General features: G+C 34.1%; 1 protein-coding gene and 1 long non-coding RNA gene across 8 annotated transcripts; one reads left to right on the forward strand and one right to left on the reverse strand.

Moving 5' to 3' along the window:
• Positions 1-1,390: 1,390 nt before the first annotated feature.
• On the reverse strand, positions 1,391-26,181 carry LOC135130176 (tyrosine--tRNA ligase, cytoplasmic). Of its 2 annotated transcripts, none has more exons than XM_064057535.1 (5): positions 26,117-26,181; positions 3,520-4,037; positions 3,105-3,245; positions 2,376-3,039; positions 1,391-1,665 (listed from the first exon to the last, which is right to left on the reverse strand). In XM_064057535.1, exons 2-5 carry the CDS (start codon positions 4,028-4,030, stop codon positions 1,413-1,415), a joined length of 1,569 nt encoding a protein of 522 aa, XP_063913605.1. In that variant the 5' UTR covers positions 4,031-4,037; positions 26,117-26,181; the 3' UTR covers positions 1,391-1,412. The 2 variants fall into 2 exon arrangements, with proteins under 2 accessions (XP_063913605.1, XP_063913604.1); XM_064057534.1 differs by lacking the exon at positions 26,117-26,181 and adding an exon at positions 20,542-20,756.
• LOC135130183 (uncharacterized) lies at positions 21,655-24,972 on the forward strand. 6 transcript variants are annotated; one of them, XR_010280690.1, is made up of 6 exons: positions 21,655-21,855; positions 21,953-22,260; positions 22,319-22,391; positions 22,450-22,823; positions 22,874-23,261; positions 23,309-24,972. It is a non-coding gene; the product is annotated as an uncharacterized LOC135130183 (long non-coding RNA). The 6 variants fall into 6 exon arrangements; XR_010280692.1 differs by lacking the exon at positions 21,655-21,855 and having other exon boundaries at positions 21,895-22,260; positions 22,874-23,068; positions 23,119-23,261; XR_010280693.1 differs by lacking the exon at positions 21,655-21,855 and having other exon boundaries at positions 21,898-22,260; positions 22,450-22,566; positions 22,617-22,823.

Raw genomic sequence — 26,181 nt, forward strand, 5'->3', positions numbered from 1 at the left:
GCAAGCTCTTGTATGAATATTACTCATTTCATGGTCCTTAATTTTTTTGCTGAGACCTTGCCAGTCATTTAAAGTCCCCTTGCACCAGCTATCTTGATAAAATTTATCAGATCTATCTGCAAAAAGCCAACATGCTTCACAATAGACACCACCAAATATCTTGGAAAAACATAACCAAAATCTCTCCAACTTTTGACCAGATTTTGCTTTAGTAAAAAAGTAATCCGAATTAAAAGATCTGTTAGTTATAGGATCTTTTGGAAATGGATCTTGCGGTTTACATGGTGTACAAGATACAATATGCATTTTTGTGTCATTATCGAGTACAATCTTTTTATAAAAATCTATATCTGTAGTAACTATGCAAGAATTTTGAGACAAATTTTCGTTAGAAAAATTTTTTTCATTGTCATCATTGTCTTTCATTGAAAAATTAAAAGAAAAATCTCTACCGTTATTATCAGTTTCTTTTGGTGTTTCCTCCCCCTCCCTCGGACGGTCAGAGATTAAACTTTCCTCAGCTTTAGAAGTGCTAGCACCTTCATTTGTTTTAAAAAAAGAAACGATTTTCGGTAACTTACTAGTTTTTTCTTCTCTTGGCTGCTTTCTTTTCTATATTCAGCACCACTGGGACGTTTTTTTAAACATTTTGATTTGATGTAGAAAAAAATAAACGTGCAAATTATTTAAAAATCGAAATTCGAAGTCTTTGTCCACTAACCAATAACACGACATAATGTACACACTTAAGTCAGGTTGTGAGTTAAAATAGTTTGTAAGAAATTGAGATTTTGATGTCACTCGTTTTACTTATTACGATTAAGTATTATTTTCCTCTTAATCTGAAGCCTCGTGATCGAATGGTAAATTAAAATTAGTGAATTTCCTTACAAGCGGCGGCGGCTTCTGCACACAAAAGCAAACAAAACCCGCAGCCCGCCGCCACAACACGTTTGATACTTATTATTAACAAAGCAGAAAGAAGTCCATTCAAATAAAGCAAAAGTAAAAACAAATGATATCAGTGTATCCGATAACAATAAATTATTTTAATTTACCTGATCTCATTTTCAATTCCAATAAAAACCCTTTCTTTGGAAATTGCACATTTTAAAAAAATATATCGGTAACGTTACGGTCTGCGCCCCTTTCGGCGCTGCGCTCCCCCGCATCGCGGGGTCTGCGGGGGTGCTATTTACGCCACTGCTGTTGATACAGTTTGGCATAATTTTACCACATGTAAATAAATAAGCCTCAGGAATGCACGTGATTAAAACCCGTGGCGCGTGCTGTGGCTGTGGTTACGGCAAATAGATCTTCACGAGCAGACGCAGCCTACCGCTGCTAGGCGCCCTCACGCTGGGTCGTACAAAAAAATTTATGATAATCGTTCTTTGTTAGTGGTCCATTTATTATCTGACAAAACTATAAATTAAAGATTTGCACTGCACTACATCTCCAGCTTTTGTAACTAAATTGTAATTTTTCCACTGTGCAATACAATCACCATTAACTCTAAAATCGGCTTGCAGTTTTTCCCAAACCTTCTTTTTTGTGTTTAAAACAGGTTCTGGCTCTCCGTTTTCGTGGCTTTCAAAAATTAATTTTTCTCCAGGAACAGCATTCTCAGGTGGTATTAAAATTTCAACTTGCCTAGGTTCGTCCCTAGAAATTCAATCATTATAAACACTGCGTTTGCATAATGTTAAAGATTCTTAACCAGCTAGAGTTCACCGCTAATTTCCTTAAAACCTAAAATTAAGAAAGACAATTCGCACTGTGAGAGCAATACTCACGTAACTCAAAACCAGCGTGTTTTGAGTAATGATGATTTAAAATTCCCAAGTTTTTATATATTATTTGTATCTTAAATACCAAAGGCTTCGAAATACATTATAGTCGTATTGTCAACCTATTATTAATCGTATTTTTATTCCTTTAGAGTAGACCCCTCTACTCGTTATAGAAAACAAGAAATTTTGACTTAACGAGACTGTTGCACTGCTACTCCATATCAAATATTTTGGCTTGCGTGTTAATAAATTTAAGACAAGAGCAAACTAGCAACACATTGTAATGAAAAAAATATAACAAAACACAAAACGATCACAGTATTAATTCATTCAACATCTACACTGACCGGCAAAAAAACCGGCCACCATGAAAAATTTCGCATTTGGCATTTTGTGGAATGTATGTTCTGAAAAGGTAGTATAGTATCCATAGATAGATAGATAGATAGATAGATAGATATAGAAAGAATCACTTTGTGTTGTTAATGTAGAACTGTACTATATACAACAAATAGCAAATTTACGAACGCTAATTTACTTTTTATTGAATCTTATAATAATGATTTAATTTACGAAACTTACTTTGAAGCACATAAAATCATTCCTGCTGATTCAATACTCTTCATTTTTATAGGTTTCAAATTACAAAGAACTACAACCATGCGATTTTGCAATTCGTCTACTGAATAAAAATGCACAAGACCGCTGACGATGGTCCTAAGTGATTCTTCTCCGATATCTACTTTGCTGACATACAGATTTTCTGCGTTGGGATGTTTTTCTACGTCAACGATTTTGCCCACTCTAATATCTAAACAATGTGGTTTAATTTCCTCGGCATCTTTCTTTTTTGGAGGATATGCTTTTTCGGATAACTCTTTTAGGCATGGATCTTCAAAAGTTTTTCTAATCGGATCCAACAATTTATTTATGTACACTTCCATGCTTGTTTTTAAATCACCTGGATGTAATTTTTGACTTGCAAATGCATTTTCTAGTTTCTCGTACGACTCGAAACTGACATCTCCGCCATTGGCTTCCTTGCGTGTAATGATAAAGTTTTCGTCAGTTTTAAGTAATGGAAAGATAACATGTTTTGCAAATGATAAAATTCCATTATTTTCAATGTTCCCAGGTTCACAAAATGCTTTCTTTAACTTCTGTCTGACAGCAGAAGGACTGTCCAATAAGTCTATTTTACTTTCATCTTCTGAGGACGACATTTTTCCACCAGTTAAACCGGGAACTATTTAAAGGATAACGTCAAATATTATCTTCATTAATGAAACTTTAAATTAGATTACTACTCACCCATTGGATTCATTAAGTGTGCTCTCTTCTCGTACCCCAATTGAGGTAAATATTTTTCAGCGAAAGTGAATATCTTTCTTTGATCAATTCCGCCAAACTGGGCATCAACTTTTAAATATTCTTCATCTAGAGCCTGCAGTCCTAAATAAAAATAAATGATGATTAATATTTTAAGAAAAAAACCTGCGAAGTTGATATATTCTTACTAGCAACAGAATGTTAAAAACGTGGATCTTACTTTCTAAGCGTAAGCTAAGGAAGAACAGTAATCGGGCGATATTCCTAACGAACATTTAAAATTTGACAACAATTGGTCTGATACTTTCGGAGATATCAAAGTGGCCAATTGTCAGGTATCCCCTATTACAACAATACTTCCTCAGCTTACGCTCGGGAAGTATAAATGTAAACGTACCTGGATATAACAACCCACTAACCAGCGGATGATCTACTTGCTTTACAACTTCTGCTCCTGCTTTCTTTGCATCATGTTCAGTGATAATCGAACTTAGTTTATAAACATCAAGTGTATACTGTTTGGACAACTGGTAATTTGTTCCCTTTTCAAAGTGAAGCTTTTCTAATGGCACACCAATTGATTTAAGCATTGCTTTGATGCAGTGTTCATAGTATGTTACTCGTAAAGAAAGAAGTTCCCAAGGGGCTTTCATATTGTCTAAATAGGCATGTAAATCTGCAAAAAGAATAGTAACACTTGCACCAGTCCGCAAAAAGTCTGCAATTTTAGACATAGGCACGAAATAAGCTACATGCGGTTTTCCAGTTGTTGCTGTGCCCCAATATATTTTTAAATCTCTCTGCTTTAATATGGATTTTATTTTATGTTCCCCCAACACCTCTTGTAAATTCCGGGAAATTAATTCATATTTCTCTGTAGCTGACAAAAGTACTTGACTGTTGGCCATTGGAATTCTGTAAGTAAAATATTACTTCTAATTATATTAAATATAAAAATATAAACACAAAATGAGGTGACCTTCTCATTGTCTGCTACTTTACATGCAATGAGAAAAACACCAACTACAAGTTAATTTTTATTTATTACTTCTATTTAATAAATCTAATTGATTCACCTGATAAGTTATTTTAAGGCAAAGTCATTTCATAGATAAGGTTGCTGCATTAGGTGCCACATTGAGATGGCATATGGGGCTTTCAAATGGCGCGAAAATTGTCCGTCTTAAATGAAACTTATAATAACCCTGGCCGCTTCTACTTCGCACATTCCCATGCCGTGCAAAGAAAACTTTTTTAAATAAGAAGGTTTTCATTAGACGGCATTGCATTTTTTTGTTTTAGTTTATTACTTTAGTTTATAAACTACAAGAATAGTAATTTGTGTATCTAGGACGTGAAGGAGATCACTTTTGGCTGATCTGAAGTTTGTGGCCGAGGCATAGCCGACTGGCGTGACAGATGAGTAAGTGCAGTAAATGCGGGAATGCGGCCGTGAAGTATATTTTGACAATTAATAAGAAAATCTGACATTTTACGTCCATCAATGGAGATTGAAAGCCTTCTATTTTGTGTTAGTTACCCAAAAAAAATCTGCGCCCCTTCCTGCTGTACGTACTTGCCGAGTCAACAGCTGATCAACGTGGCAGAAGATCCCATCAAAGTAAGCGTAGTTTGTTGTAAACAGATTAATTACTAGTAAGTGGTAAATTAATGACTTTGATGAGTGATGGTAAATACGTTAAAAAAACCGGGTATATGAGTTTGATTAATACATACAACCAATCAAAATGCATGAAAATTTTTATTTTAAGCAATAGCAACAGTATTACACTTAGTCCGGTCAAATTAGACCAAAAAATTGGGGTGAAATTACATAAATTCGCAACAAGCTGAATTTTGGTACAATTGTTCAAAATGCAATTATAAACAAAACCTGAAGGTTCCCCATCATTCCCGTGTATGGAAAAAAATTTATTCAAGGTCAAATGTCAAAAAAATGAGTTTTTCGCGATTTTCAGCAAAACGGTAAGTTTTATCATAAAAATACATCAGACTAAAATTATAGATCATAAAATTATCTATAATAAATGTATTTATACTTTTTTTCCTACGAGCCACCGTCTCCGAGATATAGCGGTGCAAAAAGTTGTAACAGTTGTAATCGTCATAACATGCATGAGTACGCCACGTATATTCATCTCTAGAGTTGTAATATTATATAGTATCGGGTAAAATACTACATACACTAATTCAGCTTGCTTTAGCAATTACAATATTAAAAGACGTTGAAATTGATGACATCTTGAATGCAGATCTAATCATAAATATCGAGCGTATATTAGAAAACACTTTTTCATACAATGATATAGAAAATGATGATGAAGTTTTGGAGCTTTACTTAACAGATTAAATCAAAAACTAAAAGAATATGAGGAAAGAGGACCAACTGCAAAACTTTGGATTCAATATTTTTATATGGTTTCGATTGCTAAAGAGTTCCTAAGAGCTGAGCGTATGGGAGATTGGGAAGCTCATTTGAACTGCTTCAAAGAAATGCTTCCTTATTTTCACGCGTCTGGACATTTTCCTTATGCTAAGCCTGCACACATTTACTTGTAGGATATGCAACAATTACAAAATTTGATTGATCCTGAAGTTTACGCAAAACCTCCATCTGTCTTCATAGCTTTCATCATAGACTGTTCGATTACCATGTCTGTTGAAGTTCTACAACTTAATTTGTCTGAACGTCTGTGAAAAATCCTTCCGAAAATTTTGCGTAAACTTCAGAATCAATCAAATTTTGTAATTGTTGCATATCCTGCAATACTTAGCATAACGAAAATGTCCAGACGCGTGAAAATAAGGAAGCATTTGTAATTGCTAAAGCAAGCTGAAGTAATGTATGTAGTATTTTACCCTATACTATATAATATTACAACTCTAGAGATGAATATACGTGGCGTACTCATGCATGTTACGACGATTACAACTATTACAAATTTTTGCACCGCTATATCTCGGAAACGGTGGCTCGTAGGAAAAAAAGTATAAATACATTTTTTATAGATAATTTTATGATCTATAATTTTAGTCTGAAGTATTTTTATGATAAAACTTACCGTTTTGCTGAAAATCGCGAAACTCGTTTTTTTGACATTTGACCTTGAATAAAATTTTTCCCATACACGGGAATGATGGGGAACTTTCAGGTTTTGTTTATAATTATATTTTGAACAAGTGTACCAAAATTCAGCTTGTTGCGAATTTATGTAGCACCGAATGTCTAATTTGACCGGACTAACTGAATAAATATCAAGTTGGTGTTTATTCAGCTCAGGTAAGGATGTGTTTAATCACTAGATTCACAGTAATGTTAGAACAGAATAGTTAATTTTTATTTTGACAATTGAAATAAAAAGTACAGTTATTATATGTTACTCCACTGCCTTTAGCCTTATTTTAAGAAATTGTTAAACTCGAACGCGAAACCCTTTCGTCACTTCTCATCTGCTCCATTAGTTCCATATGATGTTCATCATCAATTTGTAAATAAGATTTTAAGAAATTTGTAGGGCTGCGTCCTGTTAATTTGATAAGTTGCTGTTCGCCGATACCCGTTTTTGCCAACTGAGCATGAGTCACAGCCGCTGCTCGATTCGAGTGATTGGTATTTTTTTTTCTCTTTACATTGAGGCCTATTCCTTCTGCATCTTCCCAAGGGCCATATTTTTAAACCAATCACTCGAAGTTGTCCAATTCGGATTAACTGTCAACAAAGCCTTGACGTAGTGATTCTGTCAGTTCTTTTGGACATCAACTTTCTGAATAGACGGACAGGGCATAGATCTTCATCGATATGGTTAGGTACCAACCATTTATCCTCCGCGAGTTTGTGAGCACCACCCTGCGTTGTCTTGCCGAAGATTGGATTATATTGCAGCCTATCTACAACCCAAAATTTTATTAAATACGAAACTTGTCAATAAAATTATTACGCACTGCTTAAAGTTCCGTCATTTTGGGTCTCTTCTTTAAAATGTTCTACAAGACATCCTGCCACTTCGCCTCTCCAAGCCAATTCAAATGCGGCTACTTGGTAAAACTTACGTTGAAGTCCATCAGGCGTATTTTCGTCATATATTTTAGCAATTTCCGAATATCTTCCCCGGAAACACTTCCAAATCGATGTGGAACTTTCGAATTCATTTTCAATAAACTTTTCATTAAGGCGGCCACACACGCAGAGGGAAGAGTCAAGACTTGAATGTACGTGCCACGGGGTACAGTTAAAAGTGCTAGTGTGTGGGGAAGAATGTGGCATGTGCAGTCAAGTCTGTTGGAATCAAAATTGGCTTGATTTTTAGCGTGCACAGTTATAACTGTGCCGGGAAAACTCAGTGTGTGGACACAAGTCGCTGCACGCTTGAGTTTAAATCTAGTTGCGGCGTTTAGAGAGTACGGGTTTAATAACTTACGACAAGCGTGCACACTTTTAACTGCACAGTCTTCCCTCTCTGTGTGTGGCTGCCTTTACACTTCCTATAATTTTTAATTTATTTTTTGTTTTGTTTATACTAAGTAAGTTACGTTAGTTACATACATTCCGCCAACTTTTGAGTTAAACATTTTTTTGAAACATTGCGGTCTGATTGTTGGACATTAAATTGATTTTGACAGTATCTCAAAGTTGTTAAGATGTTGCAGTTTTATGCATTAATCATCCGAATACCATTCAAACTATTCATTTACGCGATTAAATTTGCAAGGTTACTTTCAAACATGTTGCATAGGAAAATATCCCTCACGCAAACACCTCCACTGCCTCTTAAAGCCCCCAAGCTTTGTTTTCGGGTTTTAAATCGAATCAGTGTCGGTGTTTGCGCTCGTGATATTTTCCTAGGCAACATGTTCTCAGGCAACCTCTTTTTTTTTATTTTATTTCATTACGTTCCCCTACAGGCCGATGGCCCAATTACAGGGGAACGGGGGACATACACAACACCCAGAGCCGGGCGGGAATCGAACCCACGACCCAAGGTGTAGCGGGCAAGCACGAAGCTACCTAACCCACCCGGGTCCTCTTAACTTAATCGCGCAAATGAATAGCTCTTATGGTATTATATATGTATGTATGAATACTAGCTTTTCGCCCGCGGCATCGCTCGCGTAGACGATTCGTTGTGTTGAAGATCATTATTATTAACCTTCAAGTAAAAAATGTGTTAAAGGGCATTAATACAATTAACAGTAAAAATCGACATAAAAATATTCTTGCTCATACAGACTTTGTCACCTCCTGTCATCTTCTTAGGGGTGGAATCTCGAAACAATTTGAAATACGTGTCTCATTATTTGTGTTGAAGAGTATTAATATCAAGTTCTCCGTAAAAATTCAAATTTACAGTAGAAATATTTTTCCCATACAAACTTCGCCACCACCTTTCACCCCCTTTGGGGTTGAATCTCGGAAAATGCTTAAATACGTGTTTCATTATTTGTATTAAAGAGCATTAATACCAAGTTTCACGTAAAAATTTAAATTTACAATACAAATATTTTCCCCATACAAACTTAGCCTCCACATTTCACTCCCTTAGGGGTCGAATCTTGGAAAATTCTTAAATGCGGGTTTCATTCTTTGTATTGAAGAGTATTAATTTAATATCAAGTTTCACGTAAAAATTTAAATTTACAATAGAAATACTTTCCCATACCAACTTAACCAGTACTTTTCACCCCCTTAGGGGGTTGAATCTCGGAAAATACTTAAATCCGTGTTTCATTATGCATTAATACTAAATTCCACGTCAAAAACTTTCAATAGAAATAGTTTTCCCATATAAAGTTAGCCATCACTTTTCACTCCCTTAGGGGTTGAATCTCGGAAAATGCTCAAATACGTGTTTCATTATTTGTGTTGAATAGCATTAATACCAAGTTCCATGTAAAAATGTAAATTTAAATATACAATAGAAATATTTTCACATACAAACTTAGCCTCCACAATTCACCCCCTTTGGGGTTGAATTTTAGAAAATGCTTAAATACGGGTTTCATTATTTGTGTTCAAGAACATTAATACCAAGTTTCACGTAAAAATTTCAATTTATAGTAGAAATATTGTTCCTATACAAACTTAGTCGTGCAAACTTAGACACCACTTTTCACGCCCTTTGGGGTCGAATTTCCGAAAATGCTTAAATACGTGTTTTATTGGTGTTGAAGAGCATTAATACCAGGTTTTCAATAAACATTTCCATAAAAATATTTTTGCCAATACACAACCCTTTTCGCCCTCTTAGGGGTAGAATATCGGAAAATACTTAAATATGTTGACAAGAATTAATACCAGGTTTCACGTAACAATGTAAATTTACAGTAGACATATTGGTCCTATACAAATTTTATCATCCTTTTTCAGCCCCTTTGGGGATGAATTTCGAGAAATCTCTTCTTAAACGATGCCTCCAGTATAAAATGAACATTCTCTCCAAATTTCAATTTTCTAGCATTAGCGGTTTGGGATGGGCGTTAATAGGTCAGTCGGGACATTGCCTTTTATATACAGGTATAGATTGAATCATTCAAACAATTACTTGAGGAATTACGAGCGTTTTCGCGAAACCTTGCTCAAGATTCGTACGAAAGATGAACAGATATTCAGAAGGTGACTAGAAAACGTGAGAAACTAAACAAACTCACGGTAAGTTTTGACGAGTTAAGGACAAAATTCAATAAAGAAATCTACGACCCTGAAACCGTTAGTAAAACGAAACTTATGCAGGTAGTATTGCTAAATTAATTAAAACGAATTAGACAAGATTTTGCAAGATAGGAGAAATAATATTAGTTTAGAAAATACTAGGGGAAGGCTTTCAACAATGACGCAAAAATTTAATTTAAAGACCGCAACGAGCCTGATGCCTTTGATGAAAGATAACGAAAGTGTCATCATAGAGTGTCACGAGTGTCACTAAACAACTGATTGATTCCATAGAACTGTACGATTCGTTGCTAGACAACGATGGGAAACAATCTCTTAACTATATCCCACTTAAAGCTAGGCTAACAAAAGCCCGAAAATTCGGTTAAAGAATGTGTATGCTTCAAATGCTCTTTCAGTCCAGGATGCGAGACGTTTTTTTTCTGACTAAAAAGTCAACCGCATCTTTATCCACACAGTTAGTTCAAGTTAGGCAAAATAACATGTCCACAGGAATAATGAGGCACTCCAAATCTTAAGAGAAAAGTTGGCCATAAATGCTTTTGCAAACGGTTTGCAGAACCCTTAACTTCGTACGATCTTTAAGGCACGAAATTATTCCAAATTAAATGGATCGTTGATCTAAAGACGAAAATGCTTCCACACAGTCTCGTAGAATTTTCAGTTTACATAGAGGAAGTTATCATAGCACATTCAGAGGTAATAGTCATAACCCTGTAATTTTAATAGATAAGTACAATAGCTCTGGTAATCGGGGAAATTTTGAAAATCATCAATCGTGAAATCCGCAAACACAATTCCAATCCCGATCAAGTAATTTTAGAGGTCGTAGTAACTACACAGACACAAACTACAGAGGCTCTAACTACAAAAGTAACAATAATAACAGAAATAACGACAGGTATGACAATAATAATATAAGTTACAGTTTACAGAAACTACCATTCGCGAGGTTATTTTATGTCAAATTCTGGAACCGGCAATAAAAGTAGGTAGAAATAATGTGAATAGTGAAAATAATCAATAATTAATCGTTTTTTCGTGAATCAAGACACTACTTCGAAATTCGCTGATGCAGCAGTTCTGAATGTAGATAGTCTAAATTATGAGAAATTAATACATGGGGGAAATATATTTTATTAGATTCAGGAGCTTAAGTTAGTGTTATTTTTTCAAACTCTAAATTAATGTGTCATTGTCATTAATCCAAATAGGCAAATTGCAATAAATGGAATTGCTGGTTCAACAATTTCGCAAGGTGCATGTAACTTAAAGTTAAAGGCAAATGACATCAAGTTCAATCAAGAATTTTTTTTTTTTTTTTTTTAGATAGGATTCATTTGGCAAAATTTTGGGCTGACGTCATCAATTTTTTCGAGAGGATAAGTAAATATATTTTGAATAAAATAGTATATTATTAGCCAAGGTTGCAGAGACAAGCATTCTAGACCGAGCGCAAATTAGAACCCGAGACGCGCAGCGTCGAGGGCTCTCAAGCGCGAGGTCTAGAAGTGGCTTTGCAACCGTGGTTAATATACTATTTTTTTCACTAGTAGAAACCATAAGACAATAAACTGAAAAAATAAACGTTCAATTTTTTGACGCAACATGATTTTGTTTTGGTTTCTAATCAAACTTAATCTAAACCTTCAATACAAAGAAAACCGTTTATACTTGTCGCTGAGTTAATCATTTTATCTTCTACCGTCTACCAACTACCATGCGTATACTCAAGTAATGTTTGTAGCACACATTTGTTCATTTTTTAAGAAATAATTGATCACCAGAGACATTACCAATCGTAAGAATATACCAAAAGTGGTTAATCTTCAAAATACTAGGTTCCTCATAAATGGAAAAAGACAAGATTAAAAAAACTACAATCATTAAGTTTATTCGAAAAATGATTGTATAATATCTAACATTTTTTGGTACTTTTGTAATGTTTACATCCTGATTAATAGTAAATTGTCCTAATATTCTTATCATTACCTGACAAGTAACAACTCAATATATGGATAAAAAAAACATTAAATTACTCAAAATGCTTGTATTAACTTTTCTTATCCTTTAAAACTCTAAAATGTGCATACACAACACAAACTGTACACTTTTATAGCGAGGATAATAATAAAAGCACCTTCTAGCCCATTAGACGATTGTTTATTACAACCCAACGTTGAAATTCAAGGACGACACTTTAAGGGGTACAAATACAGTTATAATATTGAATGTTACCTTTTCATTGCCAAGATGACTTTAGTTCTGTGCGGGTGTTAATAAAATTATTTTTATCCTCATATTATTAATAGTTATTTACATCACACTTTATTAGAATATAAGCAAATACAAGCTATTGTTCTGTATAAAATATATGTGTTACAGCTAATATCCGAAATCCGTTATTATGCATAATAACTAGACATTTTAGGAATTATGCGTAATAACTAAACTTGTCAGTTATTATGCATAATAACCGAAAAGATTAGGGATTATGCGTAATAACTGAAATTTTCAGTTATTATGCATAATAACGGAAACGTTTAGGTAATACTGATAATAACTAACAGAGGAACAGGAATTATGCATAATATTTTCAAAAAAGCTACCCACCCTGCCTCGCTTTACCCTACATATCACATGTACAGTTGATTTAAAAAAAAAATTGGCCTAACGAGTTTAGACAGTACTTCCCTCGCTGTCGGAAACGTGACGACTGCATGCCTATTGTGTTTTTTTCGGATTACATTTTGGTAGCGGGACATTTTAAAATAAAAATTGAGTAAGTATTAATTTTTTCAATTTTATCATTATTTGGCATTGACATCTTTGTCTTTTTTTTGTGATTCCTATGATTGCTTATTAAAAACGAAGTCGTCTCTGGGGTGTATAATATGTCGCCTATGCAAAAATTGTCAGGCGTGAACAGATAAAAGGAACATCCTGTATAGCACTTGTAATTTAAGACAAATAGCCATAACACTTATCAACTTGTAGACGTGACGGTGAAACATAAACTAAACTAAAACATGTTTTCCACGAATTGGAATAACCGGATGACAATGCCGACGGACCAGACTTTTTTATTGCTCTGATTTACGTTTATTGAATAAAACACTACATTTTATTCGGTTTTTGGATGCTGTAATTCATATTTGGTTAATTATAACTCGTCTAGATCTAGGGGAGCATCCCCTAACCTCCCCCTAGATACGGCCTTGTCTAGGGGTTATGAAATGTCGAGAAAATTTGAAAGTAACAAATTGCCCAATGGACTCCATTACTTAACGTCCTTAGCTTACCCTCAATAAGAAAAACAACTTGTGTTTATGTTTATGCATCGAAAAAATGTCACGTAGAAATTAGTTTGATTTGAATGAGTTCGTCCCCTCAAAACAGAGGATCAAAACAATTAACTAGTAAGTTACAATCGACATAATTTTGGGTAGAATTTATTGGGCAAAATTTTGAGATAACGTTTTGTGAGGAAAATAAACAGATTTATTTTGATTAATAATTTGCCAAGTATATAGTACTTCAAAGTATTTAGTTTTGTAATTCTTGATTTAATCCACTTAATTGACTCAGTCATTAATTTTTTTCAGACATCCCGTATAAGCAAATCTACAAAATATTAATGCAGTGATAAATCACAAGTATAGAGTCATCATTCTTTACACATTTAGGATAGGATTTGTTCAGTAAAATTTTAAGGTGACGTCATCAATTTTAGAAAGCAAATATATTTTGATTAAAAATCTTACCATACTTATGATAAATTTAAAACATCTCCAAGATTTCAAAATAATCGGTTTAATTAATAAAATAAATTCACGCATTCATTAATTTTTTTGAGTCACCCTGTACATGCAAATTCAAAAAATATGAATGGAATGATAAATCACAAATACAGACTCAACATATTTTGCACATTTGAAATAGGATTTATTCAGCAAAATTTACAGGTGACGTCATAAATTTTTTAGGGGGGAGAAACAAAGACATTTTGACTAAAAATTGACCATGCCTATGGTAACTGTAAAACATATTCAAGATTTCAAAGCATTCGGTTTTGTAGTTCCTAATTAAATCAATAAAATAAATTCACACATTCATTAATTTTTTGAGTCATCCTGTATATGCAAATCAAAAAAATATGAATGGAATGATAAATCACAAGTATAGACTCTTCATAGTTTGTACATTTTAGATAGTATTTATTTGGCAAACTTTTGAGCTGACGTCATCAATTTTTTGGAGGGGACAAGCAAATATATTTTGACTAAAAATTTACCATGCTTATCATAACTGTAAACCATCTGCAAGATTTCAAAGCATTCGGTTTTGCAGATTCAAAATTTAATTGCAAAATGTTGCTTTATAATTTTGACTTTTTTCCAAAAATCTGGACGTTTCGGGTAAAAACTCAATTCAGAGTCGTAAACTACATGTGTAGGACTATGTTATTTTATACAATTTAAAACCCATTTACTATGTACAATTTTGAAGTGACGTCATCGCATTAGTGGTGGGGCTGCTGATTAGACAAATTTTGGTTAGCGTTTTACCATCTACATGATATTCCTAATGTAAGTACAAAATTTCACAACAATCAGTCCGGTACTTTCGGAGATTATCTGTCTAATAAAAATCCGGGACGGCAGACAGACAGACGGACAGACCAACAGACGGACAGATGGACAGACAGACGGAAACGGGAGATCTATTTCTTCGTCCTCTAGGGGTCATGAAAGATCGAGAAAACGTAAAAGTAGAGAGTCGGCCGACGGACTCGATTACAATACTTCCTTTGCTTACGCTCGGGAAGTAAAAACGGGACAAATTACAGTAACATAAACGTCATATTCCCATTGCTTTTCATTGATCTATGAGAACCTGATTTGCTCATTTTGTCCCGTTTTTTGTGAAATCACCTGGACATGTTAGGCAATATGCTTAATGACTAGTGTTTCAGGTATTATGCATAATTCCTGTTCCTCTGTTAGTTATTATCAATATTACCTAAACGTTTCCGTTATTATGCATAATAACTGAAAGTTTCAGTTATTACGCATAATTCCTAATCTTTCCGGTTATTATGCATAATAACTGACAAGTTTAGTTATTACGCATAATTCCTAAAATGTCTAGTTATTATGCATAATAACGTATTTCGGATATTAGCTGTAACATATGCAGCACAACCCAACTGGTAATTGTGCTATTGATTTAGCAACATTTTGTGGGGGCTAGCAAATCCCACAAAATTGTGCAACATGTAATATTTGTGTATGGTCTGTATTTATTGACTTCCAACCACTATCACCCTGAAACTTTCTCTTCGTCCTTCGACCTACATGTCGTAAAACCTATCTTTTGTTCACTCTTCCTAATAATTCTTATCCTTCGAAGATTTCGAGTGCCTTCCAAGAACCCTGTCGACACAACCGTTTCACCGCTCTCTACCGACCTGTCTTTTCATTTTCAAATCACAAACTCTAACACTCTTCCCTCAGCTACTGAACCGACAACATAAAAAATAAATACACCACGAAGGCAAGTCCTATTTTACTCATCTGATCACACCACACACAATCCTTATCTGCTAATGAAGATATCTCCAATTTAAGTGAGAGGTACAACATCGCCACCATAATTAATAATTCCCAACCACCTCATAATGCCCTAAAAATAGATAAGGTAGAGTACAAAGAGTTTGATTTAGCTGAACAAAATATCTTACGATAAATATGTGGATACTCAGTTGATGCATGCTTGAAACACTTCTCAGATATGCTATTATCTTTGGTAAGATTTTATTGGTTAGGTAAAAATTTGTTACGGCCTGAAATGGTTGTCGTAAGATGGCGCTGTCATATTTTCATTTTAAAATATTAATTTGCTTTATTTGTCAAACGTTCTGTTGAACAAAAACCTACGTAAATTGTATTTATACAGGCATCTTTTATTATTTGTAGAACAATTTATTTTTTAAAAGCCTCTTAAACCAAAAAATTTCGAGTTATTTTACCGCATCGCGATGTGGTAAAACAAGGAATGACCACTGTAAAACCGTAGTTACCGTGGACATCCAACATCCACTGTTCATGAATGAGGGTATGGACAGAATGAGCTCTCTACAGATCGGAAGCCCCCCTTTGTTTTATCCTATACTAGCTGACCCCGTGAACTTCGTTTCACCTACAATTTAATTTTGAATCTGCAAAACCGAATGCTTTGAAATCTTGCAGATGTTTTAAAAAATATATTTTTCTACTCCCACATAGTAATCCATGAATTACGAACTGTCTAGCCTCATAGTAAAACCATAGTTACACCCACTGGCATGTAATGAATGAACAGGCACGTAATATATATATATTACGTGCCTGTTTGGGTAGTTTCCATAGCAACTATAAGTATTTGCTTTCCCAAAAAAATTTCTTCTGAAAGTGATTCTTCATTATAGATCGTAGAAAAAGTATATGACACAACTCTGGTGGTAAGCTAATTACGAACTCATATTACATCACTCGCTCGCTACGCTCGCTCGTGTATAAACTTCGTTCGTAATTAGCTTCTTACCACCCTCGATATGTAATATACTATTTTCTACTCCCACATAGTAATCCATGAATTACGAACTGTCTAGCCTCATAGTAAAGCCATAGTTACACCCACTGGCATGTAATGAATGAACAGGCACGTAATATATATATATATTACGTGCCTGTTTGAATAGTTTCCATAGCAACTATAAATATTTGCTTTCCCAAAAAAATTTCTTCTGAAAGCGATTTTTCATTGTAGATCGTAGAAAAAGTATATGACACAACTCTGGTGGTAAGCTAATTACGAACTCATATTACATCACTCGCTCGCTACGCTCGCTCGTGTATAAACTTCGTTCGTAATTAGCTTCTTACCACCCTCGATATGTAATATACTATTACTTCCTCCAAAAAATTGATCTCGTCAGCCCAAAATTTTTCTAAATGAATCCTAACTAAAATGCCCAAAATAGGATAAGACTATACTTGTGATTTATCATTCCATTCATATTTTTTAGTTTTGCTTATAGGGAGTGTCTCAAAAAAATTAACCACTGACTCAATTTATTTTATTGATTGAATCATGAATTGCAAAACTGAATTTTGAAAAATTGCAGACGTTTTGAAGTTACTGTTTGACATGGTACGTTTTTAATCAAAATATATCTGTTTATCAAGCCCAAAAACTTGATGACATCATCTCAAGATTTTGCCGAATAAATCCTATCTAAAATGTGCAAAATATCATCAGTATATTTTCGTAATTTATCATTGCATTCATATTTTTTAGATTTGCTTTTACAGTGACAAAAAAAAAGTATGGATCAGTCAATTTATTTTAGTAAATAACTCAAGAGTTGCAGAAATGAATAGTTTGAGATCTTGCAGACGTTTTAAAGTTATTGTAAGCATGGTAAATTGTTAAAAATATTTATTTATTCCCCTCAAAAAATTTATGGAACGGCTCACTCGATTTTCGCAGATAATTTTGTGAATATAATACAGTTATTTTTAGTATTACACTGCACCAATCCAAGGTGGTATACGTGTTGATCGTAAATGTTGATTAGGTCATCACAAAATTGTGTGAAGAAAAGACTCAACTCGAAAATGCTGAATATGTTTCGTTATACTTTTGATGCGAAGGAAGTTCTGTCGAAACAAAGTTCGATCAATTTTTTGACAATGGTTGATATAAATAAAACTCAGTAGATGCTCATACGCGAAAAACTAAGTATCTACTGGAATATCAAATCAAAATATTTCTAGTTTTTCTAGATGATGCTAATACTTCAGTAGGTAACAGTTGATGCTCAAGTAGCATTTGGATACAACAAAAACGGAAAACAGTGACAGTGTTCAACCATCAAGGCAAAAATCGACTCACCAAAATATAAGTTAGTATGGGGTAGACACCTTAAGATGGGAATCTTAAGTGTTAGAAAAAACGCACTTTACAATTTATGCATAAATAAAAGTTAATTACCTGAAAGTTTTCGATATTCCCGCTCCTAATGTGTTTTTCAAACTGAATGCACCTTTTGACGACGTTCCACGTTCATGAAAGTTGTCATGTTTAGTCAAAATTCACTCTTACAACGATCCTATTCGTTTTGTAAGCTGCTTTACACACAACTCAGTCATTTGCCACGACGATGCTCATTTTTAGATTAAATGCTCACAAAACGCGTAGATGTTCAACTTGTGTCCGGGGAGATACAATGTTTCCAAGTAGGTACTCAGTACATAGAGTAGATGTTCAGGTATATAAAAGTAATAATGAAGTAGGTACTTCGTACTTCGAATATGAGTATCTACTCAGTTTTATTCATACTACCCAATGTCTCGCTTCAATGTTTGATTATGTTGATTATGAGTACAACGCCGATCAACTTCCGTATCCGAATTACCTATGAAATAAATCATTGCGATTTGCACCTAAGGTAATTCGTCGCACATTTGATTGACTTTGTGGACCTATGTCAGCTTGTCGTCTTCTCGGCATTGTAATGAACTTCATAAAACGACACAGAATTATTTTCACAGTCAATCAAATCTGTAAATTTTGTCTTGGGAATTTTAAAATATTGAAAACTTTAAATTAAATCCTCGAATAACGGTAAAGGTTGAGGTTTTGTCGAAACCAACAAAGTGAATATAGGTAAATAGAATGGCAGATCAAAATTAATAAGAAACTTTCGCAATGTGTAACTAAATTCACTTTAACTAAGACTTTTCTTAAAATAAACAACGTTTTTTTTTACGAAAAAACAAAGAACGATTTGAAATGCAATAGACTTTTCACAATCGCACGGAAGAAATAATTTTGTATGACACGTCAGTTAGGCGACCGGTCCGTCAGGAACGCCAACTATTGAAATTAATTCAAAGTGGCGTTCCCATACAAAATTTTTAGAATTTTTTGATTTTTTAGCTGTCTTATTTTTTATACATTTTCTTATATACAAACTTTGTCCTGACAATAAGGAACACATAAAAAAAAAGAATCATCCAATTTGGTGCAGTCGTTCTGAAGTTATGCGCGTACATACATTTCGGCGATTCATTTTTATTTATATAGAAGATAGATAGATTGTAACCACACAGTCCATACCGATAACACGTTGACAACGAGTTACGTTAAGGCATACTTTACATTACTAGTACTGTTATGAATTTTCATAACACTAATGCTGTTATGAAATCATAATCTTCACTGACATTTTCCCTTTAGAGCTGTTGACATAAAAATTAAAAAACTTACTAATTCCGAAGCGTCTGCTAATAGTAATTAATCTATATATCGTGTTTTTTTTTTCCAGGTCTTAAAGTTTACTACCTCTTTGAGATACCTGCCAGCTGTTTTTTTGCCTTGCAGCAACGGCCTTTTATTTTGGAAGTCATTCTCGCATTTACAAAATCAAAAACAATCGTTTTTTCAGTGTAAACAACTAATACCGTGGCTATCAGCGCAGGCATAGCTGACTTGATTTTTCGTGCGCTTTGAACTTTGTCGTTAAATAGTTATTTATGCAACAAGTGCAAAAAGTGACTGATTATTGCATGCGACGTAACAATTGTCCGACGAGACCAAAGGTCGAGTCGGACAATACGTCAAGTGCAAGAACACTTTTGCACGTGTTCCATACAACATTTTTTCTACAATCGTGGGTATAATGCATCAGTTTTATTGGAGACTTAAATAAAATTTTACAACAACTAAAAGGTATCATCATGCCGTCTTATGTAGCCGTGATTACCATGACAACCAAACAATGTTTCCAAAAAAAAACAAATTGCAAAATAAAACGCCATAAATAAGTAGTGACTGAGTGTTTTGAACCGTGCTGACCCCAAAATGAGCGATTCGAGCGAAAATGAAACAAACCCTGAAATTACCGAGATGGCCAATGTGGCAATATTTAATTTATTGCCCGAGAAATCTCACAAAACAATATGATCTGATCTATCTGACATACAACCAGTTCAAAGAATTGTATGCGGACAAAAATGTTGTGCAGTTAACAGAAACCGTGGTTCTGGCTTATTTTTCCGATCGGTCAACGAAGGTAAAGTCTTCTACCCTCTGGTCCGAATATTCCATGATACGTGCTTCCCTTTCGGTGAAAGAAATTATGGATATAAATAAAATTTGACGTTATTTAGACTGACATTAGAGTGCAATAAAATTTTTCTTGCACTAGTGCAAGAAAGTGCCACTTTTTGCATTCTAAACCATTGACATATGAGTCATTTTTTACACGATTGTAGAAAAAATATTTTTGTTATAGTGTTAAATTGTGATTATAGGATAAAATAAAACGTGTTACGATGCACGTAACGTTATCTGGCTTTACGTTACTCGGAAATTTTAAAGAATTCGGGGCTACCGCCCCTCGTTCTTCACACATATTCCTCGTAATGTAAAAACCCTAATAACGTTACTTGTATCGTAAACTACTATTGTGGTTCATATAGGCATAACACGTGCCCCTTGTAAATGCCTACCATATGCGATTTACGAACGCAATTATAATTATTGACAACTGAAAAATTGTTTATTGAAATAAATCACATTTACCACGTACAAACAATTTAATAACGTAATACGTAATTAAGTACTTGAGGTTGCATGCAAACAGTAATTGTTCTAAAGGTTTTATAAGGTTAAGTTAATTACCTGCTAAGTGGAAATATCAGTTTTGTAAAGAGTTAAAATTTCGAATACTCTAGTAACAGCACTTGACCACAATAATAATATAGTACAACACTTCAAACTACGCCAAGGATTCAGGATATTTTTTTCTGAACACCACGCCTTCATCCATGAACGACGTATCTGTCAACAGTGTCAACCACAATGTCTTGAAATATTTTGTGTTCACGTTCACTAGAGATGGGTCGTTACTTTAGGAACCGTTCCATTGTAGCGCTACCACCGAGTAGCGGAGTGTAGCGCTCCTCGCGACAAAAGTAACACGTTCCACTCTGCGTTCCACTTGGAACTTGAAACGATATTTGTACGGGAGTTACGGGACGGAAATTCAAGGAACGAAATCATAAAACACGTTTGTCCGAAACGTTACAAGAAACGCAAATAGTGAGGGCTTGGTAACTGAAAAAAAAAGAGAATAATCTTTCAGTCATTAAAATAATTGTGTGTTTATCAACACAAAAAAAGATATCAGGAAACGTTTATAAATAGGTATTTATTTTATAATATTTATGAAAAAAAAAAAGAAAAACAAAATGTTTGCAACGCAGATCAAAAGTAAAGGTTTAACAATATTTAAATAAACAGATAAAATAAAAAGCAAAGCGGTTTTATCATAAAGCAATCTGCAAAATCAGCAAGTGTTGTATTTTGTTTGAGGGCGGTATCAAAGACGCTGCATATTCGATAATTTTTTGTAAGAATGCGACGGTCGATATAAATGACTCATTATCAGAAAAGATATAAAAGCTTAGGTATAAAATAGTTTATAAATAAGTTTTAATTGAATACATGTATTTCAATAGGAAACGAAAAAATTTGTAAAATCTCAGTCTAGTAGAAGATTGGGAATTAACACAGAAAGTTGCGAAAACAAGACCATAAAAATATTTGTAGTTTTGTTTATTTTATTATTTTTTTTATTAAAATGAAAGTAGAGTGCCCGTCCTAATTGTTGTCAGTATTTATTGTGTCCAGAATGTCCGTTCGCTAAAGTCGGGGCCATTAGTATAAAACCACTCCCTAGTGTAAATTTTCAAAATTTGTTGAGTGTAAGTTGAATTAATGGGTTTTGGTGAGATTTTTGGGGGAAATCTTCTGTTAGGTTATGATGCTGTCAATAATTTGTCAAATAGGGACTTGTAACACAGTAAAATGATAAAGAGTATCCAAATATCTGTTGATCAGCACAGGTGGTTACCACTTACGTAGATACAAAATTACCGAGGACTTCTGTATAAAAACAAGGAAACAGTCAAAAAGTTGAATAAATTAACGTATGTAAGTATGCCAAGAACTTTGAGAAACGTACCCAAATCCAATTTCTACGATATTCATGTTGAGTTAATAGTGACTGGAAAATACTTGTATATTATAGGCCAAGGTAGTGAAGTAAACAGTATATATGTCTCCTATCTATGGTGAAGATAATCATTATATAGACTGAACGCAGATTAGAGCACGAGACGTGAAGCGTCAAGGATTATTGTAAGCGTGAGGTCTATATATCTTCACTACCGTGGCGTAGGTATATGCTATTTTTTTTCACTAGTAGCGCACTACAAAACACATTTGAAAAAATTTCGATTTATTAAAAGGAACATAACATCACTAACATCACCTAACTAGGTTTTGATATTTTCCGTCATTATTTTTCGACGTTTGAAAAGTTTTGGTTTCATGTTGGTTTGTAGATGATGAGGTTTGTAAATTCAAATTGTCAATTAATTTGTTATTTTTTTAGGAAATATATCAAGCTGTGAACTATGTACCCCTCTAGAGATACTGTTCCTCGTGAAAATGATTTAAAAAATCTGGTAATAATCGCCAATTTTCGTTTGTTAAGGCGTTACATAACCTCAATTTTTATTATAGACCGTTAAAATAGAATGGTTATTGACCCTCGGTGAACATTAACTTCACTTCCATTAGCCAAATTTAATTACCATTATGGAGAAAAATGAATTTATTACTCACAGACAAAGCATGATAGTGGTGCATCTCTACGCTACTAGTGAAAAAAAATAATTATACGCTTGTAGGTGCGTAGGTATTTCGATTCAGGTCAGACAACAAACAATACTCAATTCCCACCATATAGCAAATAAAGGAAATTTACTTGTATATCCTGCCACGCTGACTGTTTAAATTTAAGATGGTTTTCTTTACTTGATGAAAAAAGTGTTCGAGTGACAAAACGTGGCAAACCAATTTTTCTGTACTTTTTGTACTTATGGATTTTCCAAATGGTAAAATTTTATGCATATCTGATAACTAGTCATCATTAGTTTTTTTTTAGTCTCAAAAGTTTGAATGCTTCGAAAAAGAGCATTAAAAATGCTTGCAGTTAAATATTTATTTGCAAACACAACTGCTAAATCTGTTTACAATTACTAAAAAATGTTTCGACTTCAAATAGGACAGCTACATGGAAAAGAAGACAGTGAAACTCATACATAGAAAAATGCCCCATGGAAACTAAAATTCAAAATTTGTAGTACACACTTGAATATAGCTGTGGTTAAATCAAAAACTTTGTTTCAGAGGACAGGTGTGTGTAAGACATCGTTCTTTGAATTGCTTAATTATGCTTCATAGTATATGATTTGTACAGCAAAAGGTTTTTATTACAAAATCTCAAACACACGAAACAGCAATACAGTTTTATGAGGGAAAAATACAAAATTGTGAGTAGTTTTGAGAGTCAAGGCTCTATTTACATTATGCATTTTAGGCAGATGCTTATAATAAGATAAGTGACTTCATAACTTCCACTTGACAGTAGAATTAGAACAGATCCAATATAATACAATGCAGGCATAAGATGTGCATGTCCATGCAAATGAACATTTAAAAACAAATTGAAAGAGAAATAATAAGAAAGGTGGACTCATAACTTAAGAGCAGCGTTTGAACAAATTTAATATTATTACAATGAACTTAATACTGTGTATATTTTATGCAGATAAGAATACAAAAGACAGAAATGAGATGGGTGAACTTATAACTACACCAGTGTTATTGGAACAAATTTATTATAGCAATATAATAAAAACCTACTGTGGGATATTCATGCAGAGAAACAAGAAAGGACTAGTGAAATCTAGTTTATCATTCTCTGTGATTACTTTAAAACGTAAAAAAAAACAATACAATACAGTGCAATTGTATAGAGATTAATAAATTTCCCGTTCTATGTAGATTAAAAACAGTTAATCAACAAATTCTACTGTAAGAAGCTCCACATCACTCTGATTTTCAGATTCTGTTGTTTCTAACAAACAAATCATTTGCTCATCCTTGCATACCATTTTTCTTTCATCTTCTTCTTCACTACATTCAAGCAGATTCTCATCCTCCAAGGAAATATCGTCTGCAGATTCTGATCTAAAGCTTATAATTGATTCATCATCAGAATCTGCGAGTGATATAATTATCGGTGGTATATCTTGCACGCTTTCATTCCCCATCAATCGCACCCAGTCTTCCTTAATTATTTGTTCACAATGTTTAACACTATTTAGCCACATTTCCGGAGTATATTTAGACAGTGCTTTTTTCCATAAATTAGCAACTTTTAATTTTCCTGAAGGCTGTTCAAGAATATGCTTGTTGTAATATTGTTTACAAAAACCCCATACCATTTCAATGGGGTTGTACTGACAATGGTATGGGGGAAGTCGTAATACTTGTATGCCATTTTTGGATAGCAACTCGTCAATTAAGTACTTTTTTCGGGAAAGAATATTAGGTTTTATTATTTCATACAATTGCTTTTTCGTTAAATTACTATCAAAGGGAATTTCGTTTTGATGCAACCAAAGTTGTAATTTTGACTTTTTCCAAGAAAAATTGGGGAGCTGTTCAGCATGGACTGAATGATACGGCGCGTTATCCATAATAACAACCACTTTGCCGCTCATCTGTTTGACATTTGGAATTAGTTGTTGCTCAGTCCATTGCTTAAACAGGTCCCCAGTCATCGTCTTGTGATAATCTCTACTATCTACTTTGCTATCCAAAAATAAATCGCATCCTTCGAGAAAACCAAATTTGCCCCCGGCGTGAAGTATTGTGAATCGCTTTCCTTCATTCATGCAAACTTTCTCTGGCATACCCCTTCTATCACCTTCAAACACCCACCTTCTTACAGCAGAACCATGTTCATAGATCCACGTTTCATCGAGAAAAACGAACGTTACATTCTGATCTACCAGTTGCAAATATTGCCTTAAAAATTTAATTTTTTGAGATTGAAGTCTAGGTCCCTCAATTAAAATTTTTCGGTTATTCACTTTCTTGTACCTGTACCCCATTGATTTTAAAATGCGTTTCAGTGTTGTTAAACTCGCTGTGTATTCTAATTCAGTTCTTGCAAATTGAAATAAATCCCTTGCGGTGAAATATTCATTCTTTTTATTTCTTTGGTAGACCTGTAGGCTCAGTTCTTCTTTAAATAGGAAATCAGTGTGAAATCGACATCTTGGTTTTCTGCCCGTTTGGGGATCAAGAATAGGAACGCCGGCATTATTTTGGGAAATTATGGTTCGGATCTGACTTCTTGAGCACTATAAAGGATAAGGAAATAATGAGAAATTAACGGTTGTGATTGTCGGGTACATAGGACAGAATATCTGAAAGCCGCTGCTTATTCAAAAGGAGTACTGTACCGAAAATATGGTTGCGACTTTCTCTTCCAATTGTCGAATTGACAAAGTGGGACCGAGCTCGCCAATTTCTCGGTAACACTTTGCCACAGCAGTCTTCATTTTTTGCGACAGCAAAGTTCTTTTATGTCGGGAAGGCATAATATAGCTCTAAAAAAGCACGACTCGAACTTTTCGAAAATTATTGTTGCGCCTGTCAACTAGCTGTTAACGCGAAGCGTCATGCGCGCTGTCGTTACCAACCGCATTGATCATAAAATACTAAACGGCAGTGCTGCCAACTTTACTTTTTATCAGATGGTTTTATAGTAACGGTCCCGACTGTACATATTGGTACTTGAGATTGGAACATTCGTTCCAAGTTCCAAGCGGACAAGTGGAAGCGTCGTACTCAAACGCCACTCGTGATGAATACGTTCCAAAGTAACTAGTTACTTGGAGCGCTATTTTCTTGTAGCGGTAGCGGTTGTAGCGCTCCACGCGTGGAACGATTTTGCCCATCTCTAACGTTCACATCTTGTCGACGTACACACAGTGTTGCCAGTGTTAAATGGTTAAATTCTACTACATGTCAAAAATTCTGCCATAGGCCGCTCGTACGTAAGAAACTAAACTTTATTAGGTATACAGCGTGTTATTGAAAGGTACGTACAAAATAAAATCGACATTTGGTCTTGACGTATGGATGCTAAAAGTTAAAAAAAGTTCAGGTAAAAGTGTTCTCTTTTTAGAGACAAAAATTATTAAAATTTATGTCCAAATTTGTTGTACGCCTCTGATAAAAAGATCATCTCTCGTTTCTATAGCAACATTTAGTCTTGACAAAAGTTTTATTGTTACAGTTGCTAGGATTTGCTAAAATAAATTAATTTTACCTATTTATCGTTCAGTAGCGTCTAAAAAGGTTGGATAAGGGTTAATTTTTCCCTTATAATTTTGA

This window comes from Zophobas morio, unplaced genomic scaffold, assembly GCF_036711695.1.
Source record: "Zophobas morio isolate AGI-343-1 ecotype UQ-CSIRO unplaced genomic scaffold, CSIRO_AGI_Zmor_V1 ptg000017l, whole genome shotgun sequence".
Classification (NCBI taxonomy): domain Eukaryota; kingdom Metazoa; phylum Arthropoda; class Insecta; order Coleoptera; family Tenebrionidae; genus Zophobas; species Zophobas morio.

Excerpts from the sequence above, each read along its gene's own strand:
- LOC135130176 (XM_064057535.1), bottom strand. The coding sequence starts at position 4,030 with ATGGCCAACAGTCAAGTACTTTTGTCAGCTACAGAGAAATATGAATTA. Across the intron at positions 3,246-3,519 it reads TAGTGGGTTGTTATATCCAG|GACTGCAGGCTCTAGATGAA; the intron begins GTACGTTTACAT and ends ATTTTTATTTAG. Across the intron at positions 1,666-2,375 it reads ATGATTTTATGTGCTTCAAA|GGACGAACCTAGGCAAGTTG; the intron begins GTAAGTTTCGTA and ends TTGAATTTCTAG.